The 21,293-nt window shown below is 50.5% G+C and overlaps 1 protein-coding gene across 4 annotated transcripts in view; it reads left to right on the top strand.

Moving 5' to 3' along the window:
• Positions 1-21,293, top strand: part of ACTN1 (actinin alpha 1) — an 89,346-nt gene that overhangs the window by 27,420 nt on the left and 40,633 nt on the right. For all 4 annotated transcript variants that reach the window (XM_016131280.2, XM_036239082.1, XM_036239084.1 and 1 more), the window contains exon 2: positions 20,096-20,210. In XM_016131280.2, the coding sequence (XP_015986766.2) occupies positions 20,096-20,210 (115 nt within the window). The remainder of the gene's footprint in view (positions 1-20,095; positions 20,211-21,293) is intronic.

Raw genomic sequence — 21,293 nt, 5'->3', positions numbered from 1 at the left:
TGGGGTGGCAGTCTTGAAACTTGGTGGCAGTGTTCATGAGGCTATGAGTGCTTCACAATCTAGACTGACCCACTGTTCCTTCCCAGCACTGGCACAGTCCTGGCTTAGAAAATGGTTCAGAGAACATTGAATAAATGAATGATGAGGTAGTTTGGCCTGAGAGTGGGTGTGCCGGAGTCCCAGTTAGAAGCATTGTGTTTCCCTCTGAGTCTCCTTACCCAGACTCTCCTTGTTTCGAGGCCATGTCCTACCTTCAGAAGCCTGGAGGTTCAGAGCTAAAGGGAACTTTCAGTAGCAAAGGTCTCATCGCCTTCCAGTTGCAGATGAGGAAACTGAGGCAAGGCCACAGAGCTAGTCAGTGGGAACATGGGCCAAGTGTGCATCCCTTCTGGTGTGTTCACGGTGGGCACTGAGGGTAGAAAGAGGAAAGGCCTGTCTTGTCCTTCATGCCTCCCCCATCCTGTGTCTTCCTCAGTCGGGTGAGCTCTTTTCTCTGCCTCCCTCTCCACGCTGGCTTCCTCCTCTTGCAGTGGAGGATGGTGGGGTGCTTTCACTAGAGCTGTCTGGGGGTAAAGGCTGGGCATGTAGGGATTGGGCCAAGTCATTCCCTTGTGCCTTCTTAGGGAAGTAGGGCAGGCTGGCTCATTTCCTTCCATGGAAACGAAAGCCAGAGTCACCCTGGAGTCAGTCAGAGCCCCAGGAGGGGTCCCCCAGCCACCCTGGCTCTGGGGGGTATGTCACTCTTGCCATTTTCACTAAGGGCCAGGGGAGGCCCTGTGCCATCTAGCTGGCCCCCAGTCCAAGTCTGCCTTTACTGATTTGTGGGCACTTCTTGTCCTTCCCTGCAGGGCAGGCTGGTGCTGGTGGCAAGGAATCAAGTGATAGCGTTGCCCTGTTCTCTAGGGAGTTCTTAAAACACCCTCATGAGTCTCGATTTGAAACATTTTGGGTTTACAGGTCTTCGATGCCTTTTTTGTTTTATTATGCAAGTATGACATGCTCCTGGTAAAAAAAACAAAAAACAAAAAAAACAAAAACAATGCAACAATTCCCCACAGGTAACATACATAGTTATGTTTCTGTACAGCACATAACATTTTATGTATTTCGTCTATCTATATTTTTTTATGGTAAAACATACATAACAAAATTTACATTTAAACCATTTTTAAGTGTATGGTTTAGTGGTGTTAGTGTATTTACATTGTTGTGCAACCGTCACTTCCATCCATCTGCAGAAATCTTTTCATCTTGCAAAATTTCGAAACTCAAAACTCTGCCATTCCTTCAAACTCCCCATTCCTTCCTCCCCAGACCCCTGACTACCATCTTTCTACTTTCTTCTCTGAATTTGACTGTTTTAGGAACCTCATTAAGGTGGAATCATACAATATTTGTCCTTTCATGACTGGCTTATTTCGCTTAGCGTGATGTTCAGGATTCACTCATCTTGCAGCGGGTGTCAGAATTTCCTTCCTTTTTAAGGCTGAATAATATTCCATTGTACGTATAGATCACATTTTGTTTATCTCTTCATCCGTCGATGGACATTTGGATTGTTTCCACTTCGTGGCTGTTGTGCATGATGCTGCTATGAACATGGGTATGCACACATCTGTTTGAGTCCTTTGCTTTCAGTTCTTTGCTGCATATACCCAGAAGCAGAATCACTGTATTTGATTTATTTACTAATTGTGCCTCTTAGAGGCAGGAGCAATAGGTTAGCATAGGGCCCAGGACTCCACCCCTCTTTCCTTCTGCACTAGAGCTGGGTCGCTGGCTGGCTGGATCTGCCATAGTAGCTGGCAGAGGTGGCTGGGCTGGCCAGCTGGGTCAACATAGGCACAGTGCGTCCACTGCTGGATATAGCACAGCTTTGGGGAAGTCTGGAGTGGCTGAGCTAATGAGAAGCTCTGGCATCTTTTGGTTGAGAAGGGTCTTATGGGGCCAGCTCCCTGCTCTCCTCCTGCTGCAGACCCTGGGAAGGGGCTGCAGCCTCCTGGGCACCTTGGTCCAGAGCCAGCTGGCCCTACTCTCCCCATTGGACTGTTTCCCCAGTTCTTCCTGTCCCAAGCTGTTTCCCTCCCACAGGCTTTCCCGGAGGGATAGTGTGTGATGGATTTTGGGCCAGTGAGTTACAGACACTAATGCAAAAGTAGCTTCCTTTGGAAAAAAATTCTGTTTCTTACTAAGAAAGCAGGATCTCCTGATTCCTGCTCTCATGAAGTCTGCTGTACCCAAAGTCTGCTGCTGTCTCAAGTTGGGCCCCCAAAATATGGGTGCATCCCAGGGCCCCATGCAGAACAGACTGGTTTCTGCCTGCTGGTTGGTGTGGACCTCCACCAAGAACTGTGACACTGACTGACCCCTTGAAAAGATCTGCGCATCGTTCCCTCGTGGGTGCTCAGTCTGTGCCTTCCTGGTGAGGTGTGCAGTAGTCACCTGTCAGCTCGATCATGGCTCCTTGAGAGCAGAGCATGTCTTGTACTGGTAGTGGCTGGTCTCATACCCTGAACTTAGTAGATGCTCAGTGAGAGAGGGAAGAAAAAGCAGTGGAGAGAATCTGGGATTTGAATGTATACAAATACTGAATCATTACACTGGACACCTGCATGAATATAATATAATACGCTAATTATATTTCAATTGAAAAAAAAAAAGAAAGAATTTGGGATTCGGTGTGAGGGAACTGGCTCCTCCTGGTTTTGGGTTTGGGCCCCGCTCTTCGCCAGCGGGGTTGGTTACTTAATCCTCCGGAACCTCAGTGTTTCCGTCTCTCAAATGGGGATTAAAATCTACTTCTTCAGCTGTTGTGAAGAGTAAATGTGATGAGGGTGATGTGCTTAGTAAATAAATGTCACTAAATGTCAGTCGTTGTCGCTGTTGTGTCCTCTAAGTGGGAGACGCGTCACCAGCTGCCAGGCCTGGGCAAGGACTGTGCAGGAAGGTGAGACTTCGGGACCGCCATGGTGCTTTCCCTGCGCTTCTCAGTTGTCCTGATCCCTGGCCAGGCTCCCTCGGGGAGGCTGGGTGACAGGAGGAAGGGGCTGGGTGCTGCCGTCTGGCTGGGTGGCGGCAGCTTCCTTTGCAAGAGGAAATTGCTTCCTCTGCAGAGAGATGGGAGTTGCTGAACTCTGCCGTAGAGCCAGCTGCGGCTCGCTCAGCTGGAGTTACGTGTTCGGGGGAAGAAGGGCTTTGGGGTACCTGGGACTTCATTCCAGATGCAGTGGTGTTCTCATATCTTGGCACCCATCCCTGCCAGGCCCTCTTGGGGCCCCTCACTTCAGCACCAGGTTTTCTGGCTCAGAGCTCTCCTCTGCCCCGGGCAGCTACATGACTATTTCTTAGGTGGGCCCTAGCTGCCTTTCTAGATTGCAGGCTCCAGGATCCCCGTTTCTCTCCTGTTTGAGGACAGAAAACAGTGGCTTCCATCTCCATGCAGCGGAGTACCCCTTTCTCCTGCAGGACAGGGTGCTTGAGGCCACGCATGCATGGGTCATGGCCAGGTTCGGGGAGGGTAGAGGAGGGTAGTCCTGCTTGGAGCTGCTTTCTCCTTTCTGCCTCTCCCAGCAGAAGAGCCCATCTAGTTCTCCCTGCAGAGAGCATCTAGCAGAGGCTGCGAAGTGTTGGAAAGAGCCTGGCTTTGGCGTTAGCAGTCCTGGGGTGGAGGGGAGCTCTGCCATCTTACTAGCTGTGTCCTAGAATGGGCCCCTATTCTGAGTCTGTTTCTTTATCCATAAAGAGAAGACAGTCTACTTTGCACAGTCATTGTCACGATTAAACGAGATGATGGATAATAAACCACTCAGGTTGGCACCCTTGCACCCGGTGGGCTCCCAAAATGGGGGCACGTGTTCTTATTTTGTGTGCGTGTACAAAGCCAAGGAACGCTATTAGCAAACCCTTCTTTCCCTTCTCTGTACAGAAGGTGAGGTGGCTTTCTGTCACCTAAAGACTTTCTGGACATTTCTGGAGCCCGGTGTTTCCCAAATTTGCCTGATTATGGGATTCACTTGGAGTACTCGATACTTGTGAAATTACTGATTTTTGAGCCCCTCCCAGAACTGAACCAGAATGGTGGTTGTTGGGTATGATCTGTATTTTCAACATGTTTTTAAATAGGCCAATTTGGGAAGTGTTGCTTCTCTCAGATGGCTCTCTCAGTGGTTGTAACATGTGATCTTCAGAAGAGCCCATGGAGGCAGGTGTGAGGCAGGTATGGCCTCACATAAAGTGGGACCCTTCAGAGGTAAGCCTCTGATGCTTTAAGGAACAGACCTGAGACCCCGGGCTCCCTCGTGGTGGAACCAGAATTAGAACTCGGATCTCCCAGTGCTGCGTGTCCATTGTGCCTGCAAACATTCTGTTAGAGCATGGGAAAGGTGGGGGATGGAGAGAGATGGGGCGACAGGAAGGAGGTGAGTACCAAGGCTGTGGTGGCGGCAGAGAGGGAACAGTGGCGCCCTTCCGCTGCCCTTTCCAGGAGGCCTGCGGAGACCAGCCACGGGAACAGGTGTTGGGATGTCGTGGCTGGAGCCCTGACCCCCACCAGCTGTGCCTTCTAAAAACCAGGGCCCAGGTGACTGTGGCAAGCCTCGGGCTTCCAAGAGCTACTGGGAATCAGCAGGTATCAGCGTGCAGGGAGGGTACGGAGCTGGCATGGGCCAGGGGGACAGGGAGGTTGGCGTCCTGAAGTTCTGTGGGTAGGTAGCGTCCTTTTGTGGTTAGAAGCACAGGCGAGGCTGGCTCCCTTGTTCAGGCGGTGGGAGGTGTGGAGTATGTGGGGAATGAGGCATAGGTGTTGCTGGGGCAGCTGGCCTTGCCACTGCCTCACCTGCTTCCTTATTTCCAAGGTCAGTCTGGTCCACTAAAAGAAAACCCTTTAGGTCCGCTGTACACCCCACCCCTCCTTTCCAGTCGCCCCTAAGAGGCTCTTAATGATGTTTTCAGCCTCATTTTCTACTGGTCTTGGTGGAGAGGCTTGGGGAGTGTGGGAGGGAAGCGCACTGGCCCATTAGGGTGTTCCAAGGCCAGGGTCGTCTGTCCTGTCTTTACCTGGGGAGCTTTAGGAGTCGCCTCTGCTGGGGGCCACCCCTGGAGGGTGTCTCACTGGGCTGGGGTGAGGTGGGCTGGTGGGCAGTGAGAGTAGAGGAGCCGGCTCTGGGCTGAAGCACACGACCTGCTGCTAGGCCCTTGGGAGGGTCAGGAGAGAGGAGAGAGTGAAGTCCTGGCTGACCGAGCCTGGGCTTAGAGGCATGGGCTCTGCAGCCTGAATTTTGGCTTTTCCATCTACTGTTCGACGTGATCTTGAGCGACTTTGTGAGCTTCTCTGTGTCTCAGTTTTACCGCCTGTAGAATGGGATCGATGATGATAGTACCTACCTCATAGGTGGTTGGGAGGATTCATTGGTCTCTGAAGTCTTTTCGCTCTGACCTTCAAATTAATCGTGGTGAGCTGCTATAGGTGTGTAGTGGGCAGGGGAGTGGGGTGGAGAGCCGTGTTTCAGTGGATGGCACCTTCACCCATTCATTCATCGGTTGGCTCGGGTCTGAAATCTGGGTGTGACCTCCGATCCCTCCCTCACTCCCTGAGTATCTCTTGCATCCACCCACTTCTCTGTCCCCACCGCCGTCCCGGTCTCAGCCACTGTGGTCTCATGCTTGGACCTTTGCCTTGTCTCCTAACTGGTCTCTGCTGCCATTCTTGTCACCTCTGATCTGCTCTTCACACTGTAATTAGGGGTCTCTTTCAAAGATGCAGGTGTAATTATGTGTAAACCAACATCTGATTCCTGCACCCCTCAATCCTGGGCTGAAATCAAACAAAATCTCTTGGCGGCTTCCATTGTTCTGAGGAGGAACCATCCTAACATCTTGCGGGCGCCCCACGCCCCTGCAGCCTGCTGAGCTCCTGCCTCTGGCACGCCGCCCACACTGGCTCCCGTGGCCGTTTTCCAGCGGCGTGAGCAGGCCTTATTCCCTTCGCCCCAGAGCCTGTGGTATTTTGTGTCCTCTGCTTGGGCGGCACCACCCTCCTGGCCATTCCTGATTGCACACACATGCGTAAGGTGACCGCACGTCTCTGTTGGCACCTGTTGTTCTGATGTAATTATTAATGGCGCCTTTTGTTTTCAGGTGCCCTGGTTTGGTCCCCTTTCACATTTACAATCTTTTCATCTAAAATTCTTCGGCGTTAAAAATCCTCTGATTTCCTCAGGGCAGTGGTCACCCACACACATAAGCACACACACTCTGTGGTCCTGTTTAGGGCCTCATTTTAGTCTCATGCGTTCTGGAGCTTTTCTTGTATGCATTTAAGCTCAGTTGCAAATATATACTCATTTATAATTCGTCATCCCTGTTAGACTAAAGGCTCCTTGGTTTAGGAACTGTGTCTTTATTTGACCATCATGTGACCCCAGTTCCTGACACAGTTGGTGTTCAATAAGTATTGAGTGAGTGAGTGAGTGAATGAATGAATGAATCTGGCTCCACATTACTGGAGGGGGTATTCTGGAGCCTGGGTGAGTCGGAAACATCTGCGGTGGTCTGCTGTGAAGACAGCTGCTGACATCAGGCCAGTCCAAGCCCAAACAAACTGGTGGCCCACACTGTGGCACACACGCCCTCTGACTTGGCTGCCCCTTAATTATTCTTGGTCTCTCTCAATGGGCTTTGTGTCCAGAATGCCAAAAGAGATGAGTTCAACCTCTCCACCTTAGGTGACTGAGAACTTAGAAGAAAAACCTGCCCAGCCCACTCTGCATCCCTAGGGAGACACAAGGTCCAGGACCTTCTCTTGTGGCTGCATGTGAGCGCCAGGGGTGGTTTTCAGCCCAGTGTCCTGGGCTGCCCTTTACTCTCCCTGGTCCAGGCCCAGGGACGGCCTGGAGGCAGCTGCACAGGTCCCCATGTGGCTCAGTAGGATGGTGGGCAGAGCTCAGTAGGATGGCTGGGGCCAGTGGTGCTGGCTGATTCCTCATGAGTCCCCAGCCTGAGTGTAGGTGGAAGGCCTACCTGGAAGAGTCTCAGCCCCCAGGATAGTGGGAAGGGCTTAGGCGCCCTGTAGACCCCAATTGAAATCTCAATTGTGCCTTTCAGCACTGTGTGAATGGGAAGGTTGCTTAATGCCTCTGACCCTCAGTCTCCTCCTCTAACATAAGATTGCGGAGTGGGTTTGCTGAGATGGCGCGCGCCTCACTAAGTGGTAGCAGGCCCCGCCTTTGAGCAAGTCTAGGATCTTATTCCTTTTCAAGTTCCCCCCCTAACAGGCTCCCAGAGGTCCACAGCCTTCAGTGCCCCCATCTCAAAATTGACAGCATACCACTGTATTTTCCTCTGCAGCAAGGTTTAGGGGAGGCTGCAGCCCCCTCTCCCACTGCACAGTTTCTGAGATTAAGCTCAGTGCTGGGGGAGAGTGGGTGTGATCGCTGAGCTTCAAGGAGGGCTGTGAACACCCTCACCCTCACCCACAGACAGAAGCCTGGCATTCTGCCTCACCCCAGCAGAGTCGAAGGGTCCTAGCCAGATCTGCCTGTGGCCGCGTTTCTTCCCAACCTTCCAGAAATGTGGACGTTTCCACAGACACATTCCTGGTCCTCAGCCCCATGCTCCCGGCTGCCGATCCCCCTGCTGCCCAGTTTCTCAAGCGGAGCTGGCCATGCTGAGGCGTTGGCTGGCCGCCTGGCCGGCAGGCCTCTGTCCTGGGTCGCAGGTGCCCTAGACTGCTGACGGGTCTAGTGGACGGGCTCGGGCTGGGAGGGCAGTGATGGCCGTCATCTGGGGCTTGGGTGGGGTTTTCCTTGGCTCACAGGTTCCCTGTGGCTCCTTTGGGGTTTCTGTGCAACTTTATAATGTGCTGATGTGTGCTCGTGTTTTGGGAGAAGAAACTTTATTTTCTTAGACCTCAGGTGAAGAAAATGGACTTAATTAGGCCCCTCAGTTCATAGCCCACTTTCAGCACAGGTGTTTTATTTCTTGAGCCCCCCCACCGTAAGTCAAGTACTATGCTGTTTAATTCTTACTACAACCGCAGGAGGGATGGATTTTATCATTCCTGTTTTACATGTGAGACCATTAAGGCTTCCGGCTGCAAAGCCGCGAGTCACCCCTCAACTACATGGAGCAGTCAGGTTAGGTGCTTCAGTCAGCCAGACCACAGATCCCCATATTTTATGACTCCCAGGCTGGTCCAAAAACTTGTCCTCTGGGGATATTCTCTGTAGACTTGAGTGGCTCATAGCTCTCAGCATCTGTGCCAGAAAAACCAAATGACCTCACTTTTGGGTGGCTTTTCCTTCTTTGGGGAAGGAATGTGTGGGCCATTCCTGTGATCTGTGGCCCGAGAGGCCTGTGTGCTGTCAGACCCGTGAGGGCTGGAGTCAGACTCCAGACGTGGGGGAGGTGTTATAGGCAGAACCGAGCTTGGGGACAGCGGCAGGGAGCAGGCTGTTCTCACACGGGTCTCCAGAGCAGGGTGCCGTGAAGTGTGCCGGGGGGAGCCAACTGGATTTTAATGGTCAAACACATGCCCTGGGGCTTGACCTGTGTGTTCTTCAGAGTAACCACCAGCTGGGGAGGTCGCTGGCACCTAAAGCTGACAGTTCAGGCCTGGCTCAAATGCTACATATGACCAAAGATGAGACCAGGTCCATCCACAGTGAAGTCCTCATCTCAGCTTGCTTACGACCCACCAGCTAGTTACCGTAGTACCTGGAGTGGGTAAGGGTCAAGGGTCTGCCTGCCTTTGAGACTGGTTTCTTGCCAGTGGGCCAAAAAAACAAAGCAAAACCAAACAAAGCCAGAACCAAACAAAACCTTGATAATAGGCTTAGTCGGGTCCTGGAATATTTGTTTTTTAAAAAAACTAACTTTATTGTGATATAATTCATATACCATACAATTTGCCCATGTAAAGTATACAACTTAATGGTTTTCGGTATGTGCAACCATAACTGCAGTCAATTTAGATAATTTTTATCACCTCAAAAAGAAACTGATACCTCTTAACTCTCACTCCCTTCTTCCCCCGCCCCTAGCCCTAAGTTACCATTTACTCGACTTTCTGTCTCTAGATACATTTTTGGTTTTTTAATATCGAGTGAGCATTTAATCTGTGTCTGGCACTGGGCTAAGCCTTTGGAGTTGGTTCATACGACCCTCACTCAGCAACCTCGCAGAAAGATGCTCATTTTTGGCTTCGTCTTACTGATGTGGAGGCCGAGGCTCATGTGGAGGCCGAGGCTCACAAAGGCCATAGATAACAGAGCCTGTGATGGCTGGACCTTTGCTGAAGGCTCTTTGGTCCCTGGGAGAGGCCAGGCTGTGGAAGGCGGCAGATTGGTGGGGGCAGCAGACTCTCGTTGGCCAGCCCTTGTTTCTTCACTGAATCACAGCACCTGACTTTTAAAACTACTCTGAATTCTCTCAAGAGCTCACAGGTTCCACCTGCACTGGCAAAAGGGCTCCGAGTTGCCCGGGCAGTGGCCTGCCTTTTCGAGGAAGGCTGGCAGGAAGCGGGTACCCAGCTAGGCCGCACGGAAGGCTGGGAGCCCTCTCCGACGTGGCATGTTCATTAGGTCAGGCCATCTCCCAGATTGAGCCATTGGGTCCCCTCCTCCTTAGCCACCCTCTGGGCATCTGGTGCGGTGTCTCCGGAAATGGGCTGCAGGTGGACATAAATCAGGACATGCACAGGCCCCTGCTTTTCTTCCAGCACCCCAGTTGGGAGGCTGGTCTTAGGGTTTCATCATCAGTAGGAAAAAAATGGCAGGACCTCTTTCTTTTTGACCTGTAGAGTTCTGTGAATGATGAACTTTGCTTCACTAGAAAGGGAATGGGAAGTGAGGGCAGTCCGACCGCAGGCATTTATTAGGCTCCTGCTCTGTCCTGGGCAACTTGCTGGCTGTTTTGCATCCATCGTGCCCTTGTCATGACAGCCATGGTGCAAAGTAGTGATATTATGTATCTCCACTTGTCAGATGGAGCCTAGGCAGGATAATTAAGGTCACACAGCCTGGGAGTGACAAAGACTGGCTGGGTTAATGTTTTTAAGTGTCTGTTGTGGACATAGCACCAGACTAAGTACATAAGATCTAATTTGGTCATCTTGAATGCTTTGCTGTCATGGGCGGTGGTATTCGCATTTCTCAGATGGGCATCCTGAGGCTGAGATTAAGAATTCTGCCCAAAGAGAGAGCAAATGAGACGTGGAGGCTGGGACTGGAACCCCAGCTCTGACTGGTTGCAGAGTCCAGCTGGGTGCCCCACTTCGAGTTTCCAGCACCCCAGCATTCACATGGCTTGGGAGGGGCGAGCTGTTAGGTGCTTTTTCTGAACAGAGGAAACTGCCTGCTGGTTCTCAGTTTTTTCAGCAACCGCTCCCAGGTGGGTAGAAAGTAAATAGATCTGGGTGGAGATGTCTTGAGGACTCTGCTTTTCATCTGTGAGTGAACCAGCTGACAGCTTGCTTTGAAAGGCTGGCAGTCAGCCCCCGATAAGTTAACCAGATACTCCTGTTTACGTTACCAGAACACTGGGCATCTGAGATCACTTCTGGCTGATCTTTGCATAGACAAACCACCATTGCCCACGCCCTGGCCACACTGGCTGTGTGTGGCGGTCTGAGGGACTGCAGGGTGGCTGGAGGGAGAAAGAATGCTCCCTGGCTGCCCCCTAGACTGCTCCACCGAGACCTCCTCACCAGTAGATGCTGCAGAGAACTCGACCATACACACACGTGCTGGCCCAGCCCTCTCAAGGGGCCCTGGCCCGACACTCACACACCCACCAACAGTGGCAGAAGAGGGTTAGGCTCTGACTGGCAGCCTAGGCAGGGCACTCACCTGGAGGGGCTGGGGGGGATTGGGCGGAGCTGATTTTTGACTTGATGAGCCCAGACCAGGGTCGGGTTGGTCTACTTCAGGGAGGGGAAGACCATGCGATGAGAAGCCAGCTTTTATGGGAAGCCTTGTACAGCCTTCAAGAGACTTAGAAACTTATTTTTGGTTTTTCCAGGGTCACTTTTTCCTCCACAGTTAGCAGTTTGCTATCTAACTGTTGGGTGGACATGTGTGCACAGTCACTGGCTTATTCTCATGTCCTGATCCCTAATTCCGACTTTCTTTATAATATTTTACACTGATAAGACACTTTGTTTTTCAGAACCCTTTCTCTATGTAATATTTTAATTCTCTCACTAACTCTTTTAAATAGATGGGATACTTTCTTCCCTTTTTATCTTTTTTTTTTTTTTGGAAACATCTGTTTTTTTTCCCCCTCTGATAATACACGAGCACTGACTTCTCTCCCCCCGAAAAAAATTTCCAGAGAAACGGGAAGTCCCTCTATCCTGTCTCAGAGGTCTGACTTAACAGAGAAATATACATACTTCAGGACAAACTTTTCTTACATTTGCATAGCTTAAAAAGAAAAAAACAATAGATAATGACTGCACGTGGTATAAAATTGAAAAGAAACAAAACAGTATTCTGTGGAAAGCCTTTGTTCCTCCCTCCTGTCACGGGCATCCTAGCTCCCCTCCCTGGAGGTGGCCAGGGTTCCAAGTCCTTGTCCACCCTTCCAGGGTTATTGTGGCATAACGCTTTTAGGGACCATTCAGTAATCTAATACCAGGTGTCTGGTGGTGAGGGGGGACCTGGCAGCCCTGGGGCCTAAACGCTGGTCATACTTTGAGTCCATTAAGATGAAATTGTCCCTGTGGAATTTACGGGCCTCTTTGATGAGGAGCAGAGCCCACCAATCAGAATCAACCCTACATGGGAACGAAATCCCTGGGTGCTCTATTTAGTGGTGTCTTTTTAATTAGGTGCATTGTGATGGAGAAAGTTGCTGGATTCCAGCCTGCAAGGGACTGGTTTGGAGTTACATGGCTGGAAGGGGTTGAGGTGACTTAACGAGGTTATGTGCATGCCTGGCTGAGCCAGGACAGGATCCAGGTTCCCTGACCCCTGTCCTCTGCACAGTGACTCTTCTGGAGTGAACCATGGTCCCAGGGGAACAGGAGAATGTGTGCTGGGGAGGGGTGTGGTCAGCACGTGAGCCCCGCCACCACCGCCCCAGTCTCATTTGGCTGGCCCCAGTCTCATTTGGCTGCGGGTAGGTTATCTTGTTTACTCTGCTGTTAATACGGTACAGTAGAGAAAGCGCCTTTGTCAGTGGCGGCTTCTCGGGTAAGGTCAGCTGCAAGCGCACAGCCTGGGATTGTGCACCAGGTCGAGTCAACATCGAAAAGGAGAGCGTTCACGGGGACAAGAGCTGGGAGTCGATTGCATTTGCAGCTGCCTGGGCAGGGAAAGCAGGGAAAAAAGTCATGGCGAGAGCACAAGCACCGTCTGCATCTGGATGAGCTTCGCTTCAGTTGTTTTCTTGTTTGTGTGATCCCTCACATAGTTTTAAGCCCACAGTATATACAATTTTGTGTCCTACTTTTTAGTTAATAACATGTAAACCTTTTTCCATAATAACATACAGTTTCAGAACCCATCATTTTGGCCCTGGAATGTTCCATTAAGTGGATGAACTATATTTACTTAACTAATACTTTATTAATATAGCGCAGGACTGTTTCTGATTTTTTTTTTTTTCCCCTCTCAAGTATGCTGGCAGGAATGTTTTCATGCTCACAGCCTTTTCTTTATTTAGCATTATTTACCCAAGATAGAGTCCCAACCTTGGGCTGAGGGTTTATGCCCATTTTGGTTCCCTTAGTGAGGTGCTTTCCACAGGAGTTGTACCACACCAGTCTGCCTGCTGTGACGTGTTGTGGGCTTTGTCGCTGTAACCAGCCTACAGTGGGAATTAACAGAAACTTCTTTTTGCAAGTGTAGCAAGTGAAAATCGGTGCTTCTGTCTTAATTGACAAAGCATGGCAGCGTGCCTGCACAAGGATGTGTCACATCTCATTGTTGTTCCTGGAGACAGGTCCCTGATCAAGCTCACATGAGGGGAGACTCTGCCGCCCTTCACAGAAGGTCCCTGCAGCTTTCACTACCTGTTCTCAGATGGCTCTGTTAGGAGTGCTCTGTGTGCTGGGCACGGCCGTCTGTGGAGTGCTTATTTTCACACACATTATGGCTTGTTTTTTGTTTTGTTTTGTTTTGTTTTGTTGGAAGACTTAGAAAGATCTCCTGTTTCCCATTGCAGAACCATAGGCCCTATGAGTCTCAATTCAGATTTAACCTGACGACGTATTTTTGGAACTTGTGGGATATCTTATTTTTAAATTGTATCAGCATTCGAAAACTAGGGGATTCGCATAAAAGTCCAGATTTCTGGCCTCCTCTTCATTGGTGGTCTGGCAGCTGAGGGTCGACGTTCTCATGAGGAGACAAGGAGAGACTGCTCCCGCCCCCTCATCACCCTGCTCTGATACCGGGGCTGTGCTCCAGGGGCCATTTATCAGCTTGTAGGCTGCGACCATTTCCCCCTGAGTGGAAAAACAATGGACAAGCCTGAGACAGCCACTGTTTCAAAAAAAAAAAAAAAAAAAAAATGCGTGTAGGACTAACCAGTCCCACTTTCTTTCTTACACTTGCCCCTTTTGCTCATTTATTAAACCTCGTCGTGCCTTAGTTTCCTCCTCTGTAAAATGGGGACAATGATAGTAGCGCCTGCCTCGTAGTGTTGTGGAGATTAAATGAGTCAAAGTGGGTAAGGCACTCAGAAGAGGGTCTAACACATAGTAAGTAAGTGCTCAACAGATGTTAGCTGCTGTTATTGTTGTTGTTATCACTATTATTTATGGCAGATGTGTTTTTCTCCTCTAGACTAGGTTCTCAACTGGGAGTGATTTTTGTTTGCACAACTCAAGATGAGGGGATGTTACGGCACCTAGTGGGTTGGGTCCAGGGATGCTGCCAAATATCCTTTGATGCGTAAGACACCCCCCTCCGCCAACAAACAAGGAACCAACCCAAGGTATCAGTAGTACTGAGGATGAGAAACCCTGCTCAGATATTTAAGTGTGTGACTTTTGTTCTGAATGAACTCTTCAAACACATCTCTCAACCAGCTTTTCAAGGGCTGCCTTGGGCTCTCGAATTATCAGAATTATAAGGGACCTTATTTGGCTCAGCACCCTGGGGGCGGAGGGGCTTGAATCCTTTCCCAGCACCCTCATCGAGCTCATGCCTTCGGCTGGTAGCACATTACATCCAGCTTTTACTCTGTTCTTTATTACCTTGAAGTCTCGTCTTGCAGCTTCCTGTTCTTCATCCTAAGAGTAGCAACAACTTGTTGAGCCTCACGTGTGGGTGATCGTGCTCATTAGCATCTGCTGTGTGTTGTTGCATTGATCTTCACCACCTTTGAGGTAGGTTCTATTGTTATACCCGTTTTACAGATGTGGAAGTTGAGGGTTGGAGAAGTGAAATCTTGCCCAAGGTCCTTAGGGTCAGAGCTGGGCCTGGCTCCAGGTCAGCGTTGCTCTAGAATCCACACGTTCCTCGCCATTGGTGTGTGCTGCCTGCTTTGCTCTGCCCAGGAATGTGCCCAGTGAGTTTATTCGCTTGTCCATGGGAAGGTCTTTCAAATATTCGAGGTGAGCCCCTGAGTCCTCCATCTCGCCTCTAGGTTAATGAGCCCAGTTCTCAGAGTTCCCCCAAAGACATATTTCTGATCTGCTCACCATCTAGACTGTTCTCCAACCTCTGGACAACTGCTTGATTGCCCTCGGCCTCTGCTCCCCTCCCCTGTCTCTACCACACTGCGCCCAGAGAGGCTGCCCATCCCACATCAACTCAGACTCTGTGCGCCAGTGTTGGCCAGAGTCACACAGATTCCATCTGGTCGGCGTTTTCACAGTGACCCATTTTCAGTAATAACAGCACGAGATTCAGCCCACCCTTCTGGCTGTAGTTACAGGCTCGGCCTTAGTTCTGCTGTTTCCTCCTAGCACCCCACCTGTACCTGCGCCTGAAACTCACATCGTCCTGGTGGAGCAGAAGGCGTATGAGACTGGGAGTCAGGCAGCCATGTTGTGTCGCGCCTAGCTGTGTGGCCTCGGAAAAGCCATTCCCCCGCTGCGGTCCGCGTGTCCTCAGTTGCAAAGTGAGGGTTTGATTTGGGTGATACTTAGCATCTCTTCCAGCTCTAACGTTCTTCGATGGCATGTGCTGAACAGCACAAACTTGCAATAGTTATAATTATTGCGGTAGCAGTAATAACAGGTAATTATTGAGTAGTCACTCCGTTCCAGGCCTTCTTTTCAGTGTGTTAAGTGGATTGTCTTATTTATCCCTCCAGCCAGCCCCATGCTGTTATTACCCCATTTTACAGACCAGTGCCTTGAGGCAGAGCCGTGTTGAGTCACTCGCCCAGGGTTACCACCTGGCTAGATGTCGATGGGACTGCGGTTTGTGCTGTCAACTTTAGAGCGATTGGATCCTTCCAGTCTCTTGGGTGCTTGCTCTGTGGAGTGACCTTTCTGTGCTTCCGCATCCTGTGTTTTACCACCCGCTCCTCCCACCAAGATCAAGACTATGCATGTATTTGACCTCAAAAGTCAGTCCCAGACTCATGGCATGGGTGATCCTTGATACCTCTGATCCCAGTGGAGTGTGACTATCAGATATCCTTTAGAATCTAAAATTTAGACATTAATGATGATGCTAGTGACTGTCTTGCCCACTTACTGTATTTCAAACACATTATATTATTAATATAATTAATTAAATATTAACGTTAATATATTTTTTCAATTTTTGGTTGTAAAGTAGACTATGTTATTTAATCTTCATCATAGTTCTGCCCAGTAGATGCTATTGTTCCCATTTTTCAGATGTGAAAACTGAGGCTCAAGGAGGCCTATGTGGCTAAAATCACATTCTAGTGCAGCTGATCTGGGGAGTAGGGAGAGCACGTTTTCACGCTATTTACCATCTCAACCCATTTTAAAAGAAATATATGGACGTGATACTTATTAAAGATATAATGGAAACATAAGAGAGAATGCCGTGGGAAAGCAAGACTGTAAGACCCATAGAGCAGGTGGACAAAGATGCTCCTCTCTCTTCATCAACTCCATGGACCTCAGCTAAGGTCAAGTGTCTCTGTCTCCCGCCTGTGCCTGCCCCCTCCCCTCTCATGGAGGCTGGCCAAGCCCGTTGGCAACCTTGAACTACAGCGCTGGATAGTTACACGCTTCGTCCCCTCAAATCACCTTTATGCCATTAGATGGGTAGATGCTTCAAGGTCAGTGAGAAGGTGAGCAGGGGTCTAGGCTCTCTCTGGCAGCTCCTCCCTCTCTGTCTAGAGCACTCAGAGGCTGTGCGGAGGGGCTGGAAGCAGATAAAATGAGAAGGGAATTAGCCCTTGCTGCAGTTCTGTGAGCACTTCTATCGTGGTGCCCTACCATTTTTCCTGAGACCTCTCAGCATCCCTGGGCCCATTTCTATAAGAGAGCAGGGTCCACCGAGTGCCTGTCAGCTCCTGTCTTCTTAGTGAGGCTGAGCCAAAGCAAGAACACAGTGATTGGACTCTTAAAGCATGGGGAAGGCCACACAAGGCAGGGCCTGGTTAGGACTGAGGCAATAAAATGTCCCCTTGCCCTTTATTTGTATGAGGCTGGACCATAGGCCTGCTGGTCGGGTAGTGTTGCCCACCATGTTGGGGCTTCCAGGCTGGAGTACAGGGAGCCCTGGATCTCTATGTGGCTGATAGCTTTTGCTCCTTGCTGGACCCGTGGGCACTGCTGAGGGGCAGGTGTCCTTCTCTATCGTAAGCGTCAAGGCCAAGACCCGCCCTGCACCCAAGAAGAGGCTCTGTGTGTGTGCGGACGCCCGTGTTACTGACAGCCGTCTCCCCTCTTTGTGCCCATTAACCGCCTCTGCTTGGGGTCCACAAGGCCACTGTCAAAATCCCAGGCTTCCTGTGCCCCCCGCTACCCCCCCACAATTTTAGCCTTTTCCTATACCACATCGGCACTAATTTAAAAAAATATATATTTTCTCAGACTTCACCGGTGTTGTCTCGAAAACGCTGTGAGCGCTTGCAGCAGTCGAGCCTGGGATGGGTTTGGTGGGCTGGGAGCACAGAGGGGTGGGTGCTCTGAGGCCATCCAGGAGGAGGGTTCAGGGGAGCTCTTCTCCTCCCCTTACCATTTACCGAGCACTTTCTAAGTGGCAGGCACTTCATAAATATTTCTAGTTAATCCTCCTGGTTTTTACAAAGTGCTGTCACTATCCCCATTTACTGTTTAAGGAACCAAGGCTTAGGGAGGTCAATCCAAAGGTCACGTTAGCTGGTAAATAGTGGATGTGAACATTGAACCCAGACCCGGTGCATTGGGAAGTGCCTGTGCCTCATCACTGAGCTGCCTCCATTTCCTTCTTAGGTCTGAGCTTGGAGACAGGTGCTGCTTGTGGGGGGAACTTTCCTACTTGGGAGGTGCTCAGAGGCTCCTTTGAGGCCAGCACCTGTGGGAGGCGGGCTTGGGCCGAGCAGGTTTTAACAAAGCACAGTCCCCGAGGCCTCACAACAAGGCTTTGTTTGGGCGACCTGAGCAAACACGGGTGCGGTTCCGTCTCCCGGGCCCTGAGTCCGGCTTCCCCAGGAAACGGGGCAGGCTGCTTTCAACGGTACTTTTCCTCTTGCAGAGCAGTATCTCTTTACAAAAGCGGCCTCTTCCTCCTTCCTGGCACCCCAACCCCCCTCCACGACGGGGTGGTACACAGTGAGGTTCCCCAGCCCCCCAGCCATGGGGGTACAGGTGATTCCCAGCAGAACCCTGGCCAGCCCGGACCTGAGACTAGCCTTTGAGTTCCCAGGATGATCCCCATCCCCCTAGGTCCCCAGGGAGAGGCCGAGTGTGGGCCTGGAATGGAGATGGGAGAGAGCGAGGTACTGTGGCAATACCAGATGGTCATAAGTGAAGAAAGCCCCACGCCCCGTGAATGCACAGTGTGTTGACACCTGGCAGAAGTGCGTATGTGGACAGACGATAGCGGGGAGAGAACGTGGAACCACAAAATAAATTGTATTTATTTGAAAGATTTAGAAACTCTTTATTATTTTTTATAACAGCAAAAGTTACAATAAAATGAAAATTAAAAGCCAAGTGTGTACGCACACTGTCATCTCTTGCCAGGTTTGTGACGCCAGCACTAGAGGTAGGGCACCCAGTAGACACTCTCTCTTGTCCTGACACATTCCCTCCCCTCTGAGCTGTCTTCTGCTTCCGGAGGGTCCCTGAAAGCTCTGTGTGGCCCGTCTCCCCCCTGCACGCACACCATTCAGCATCACCCACGCGTGCAGTTGGACCTTACAGGACCTCCCACTTTGCATGGGCGCCTAACTTGCTCCTTAACCAGTCGCCTGATTTTTGTATCCACTAGAATGTTTGCTGCACAGGGCAGGTTTTTTTCGGTTTCGTTCACTGCTGTGCTCCTGCCCTGGGACTCTAGGGAGAGCACTGAGTCCATCCCAGTCTGGAGGTGTGGAGCCAGCTGACAAGTGGCCAGGCAAGGACCATGCAGTGGATTGGACAATGATGGAGTGGGTGCAGGATGCTGTGGGCTCTGTGCCCCCAACCCACACTTGGAGGGTGGCTTTCAGGAAGGCTTCCTGGAGGAGGTGATATATCTTAGCACAACCTTGAAAGATGAGTGTGAGTTAGCCAGGTGTGATATAGAGGATATTCCAAGTTGAGGAATCGATGTTTGTCCCCTGCTTGTCCCCAAGCTCTTTCAGTCTTCCCAAAGCTTTGGGACAGCACACATGGGAATGTGTCTGGCCTACAGAGGGGAGATGTGTTTGTAGGGACAGAGAAGTATCCTTTATTGGTAAGTTCCTAGCGAGGCATGATTTAAAGATGGGGTAGTTACTAAGACACCTTGGAGTGACATCTACGTGGACTGACATCTCCCTTGCTCACAGGCTTTTCATTTCTTGCATACAAACCTATGCAGCTGTGTATTTCCTCCAGTAATCATTGGTGTGGTTCTTCTTCCCATTCATTGCCACTTTCCTTTGGAGTTCTCCAGGGCAAGGGGAAATGGTGGGACTCATGAGTCTGGTGACCTTTCCAAGAAGGAAGGTTAGTTTTAGTGTGGCTGCTACCTTTATGATGAGTAATGCACTACTCACCATTGCAACCTCAGGGGCAGGTGGGAAGAGAGCTGAGCTGACTGGTCCTGCTGTGGGGGACTGAACAATGGCTCTTGAAGCCCCCCTACCCCCGCCCCCTGCCTCCCGTAGCTGACTGCTGTTTGATGCAGAGAAGTCTGGAGTTGCTAAGGAGCGGGTTGGATCTGAAGCAGGAGAGCACTTCTGTTTCCAGTGGAAGGTGTCAGCTGGGGAGAGACACCTGCCCAAGTTGTAGGCAGGCATGAGAAATTTAAGCGCACCCTTCTGTTTGTTTATTGAGTCATCCTGTTCCTTGCGCGAGCCACCAGGGGGTGCTGTTGGCGCAGGGCAGCTTGTTTGCTGGCCTGCCTCCCTGATCATCTGCTTGATAAAGCAGCTTCATTTTTGCTGCTCTCCTCCCACAGACTAGAATATTGCAACAGTGATGATCTTTCATTTATCCTGCTTACATTCCTGTCTGGAGTTTTTCCGCATACTTTTGCAGCCTAAGATGCCTTTACTCCCTGCCTCAAACATGCAGATACACACATTGAATACTTACCTTTCTTGTTCCTTATCCTGACACCATGCCTCCGAACTGTGTCCCTAACAAAACTGATTATTCTTTTCCCTCAGCTAGCTGCAGAGTGGACAAAGATTGAATAAACAAATTTACCCTTAAGGGGTTAGTGAGGTTTTAATATGTTCCCTCTGGGGTACTCTGCCTTAAAACTGTGAAGATTGAAATCAAACCTTGTGACCTAAGAGATGAATTTCTGGCACTTCTAAATGTGTGTGGGGGTGATATTTTCGGTAGACAGTTGAGAGGGTAGATGTTAAAGGAGGGTGCTGCTTCGTCTGTCCCTCTGGTGCCCACCCATGCCTTACAGAGAACAAGATGACAGATGGGGTGGGGCAGGCGGGTCCCTGGACCCATGGACACCCTGTGTGAGGGCCTCAGAGACCATGACTTGTGGAGAGTCTGACCACTCGCTCTTTTTTCTTTGCCTAGACATTCACAGCATGGTGCAACTCCCACCTCCGCAAGGCGGGGACGCAGATCGAGAACATCGAGGAGGACTTCCGGGACGGCCTGAAGCTCATGCTGCTGCTGGAGGTCATCTCAGGTGAGAGGGAGGGACCACCCTGGCCCAAGATCAGCTGCTGTCCGCTGGGTTCTGCTGCCCGGGCACCTCTGGGGCTGCTCTCTTATTGCTCATGGCTAGCTTAGGGTCTCTTGAAAGAAGTTGGGGGTGACATGTGTGGATTCAAACGAGGAGACTGGGTTTGTTCCTGGCTCTGCCACCGGCCACCCATGTGTCCTTGGACAAGTTCCTGCCTTTCTGCTTCAGGATCCTCATTTGCAAAAAGATGAGGTTTCAAATTCTGTATGTTCTGTCTCCCTCTATTATCCTTCTTTGACCCTGGCTACCATGGTGTTAGTGTGGGGCTGTGTCGACTGTCACTCAGTTGATGCCACAGAAGCCCTTGACCGCCTCCCAGCTCCTCCATTCCCACTGCAGTCCGTCATCCACACCGCAGCCAGAGGGTCCGTGCCACCGCCAAATATGGTTGCGTGGTTCCCTGGTCGAAACCTTTCGGCCCTCCCCAGGGCTTTGAGCCCGCGGCCCACATTTCTTAACACAGCTTGCAGGATCTTTCATGAGCTGCCACCTGCTTTATTTTCAACTAGCCGTTCCTAAAACGGCCTTGAACCTAGGACCCTCTGCCACCCTAGAGACATGCAGCCCTCCCAGATGACATGCTGTGTGTCCTCTGTGCTTTTACACGAGCTTCAACTGCTTTTTTTTTCACCCCAGTACTTTGGTCTGTTTCCCTTGCCTGTGAAATCTGTGTTTGTGTTGGGGCTGGGTTTGTAAAACATACATCACATAAATGTACATGATGTAAAGTTTACCATTTTGACCATTTTTAAGGGTACAGCTCTGTGGCATTAAGTACATTCACATTGTCATTCAGCTATCACCACCATCCATCTCCAGAACTCTTTCATCATCCCAGACCGAAACGCCATTCTCATTAAACACTAACTCCCCATTCCTCCCTCTTCCCACCATTCTACTTTCTGTCTTGAAGAATGCGACTACTCTAGGTACCTCATAGAAGTGGAATCATACAGCATTTATCCATTTGTGGCTGACTTATTTCATTTGTCGTAATGTCCAGTTTCTTGCACGTTGTAGCATGTG

This window comes from Rousettus aegyptiacus, unplaced genomic scaffold (genome assembly GCF_014176215.1).
Source record: "Rousettus aegyptiacus isolate mRouAeg1 unplaced genomic scaffold, mRouAeg1.p scaffold_m13_p_3, whole genome shotgun sequence".
Taxonomy (NCBI): Eukaryota; Metazoa; Chordata; class Mammalia; order Chiroptera; family Pteropodidae; genus Rousettus; species Rousettus aegyptiacus.
This window is presented reverse-complemented; position numbering and strand designations above follow the sequence as displayed.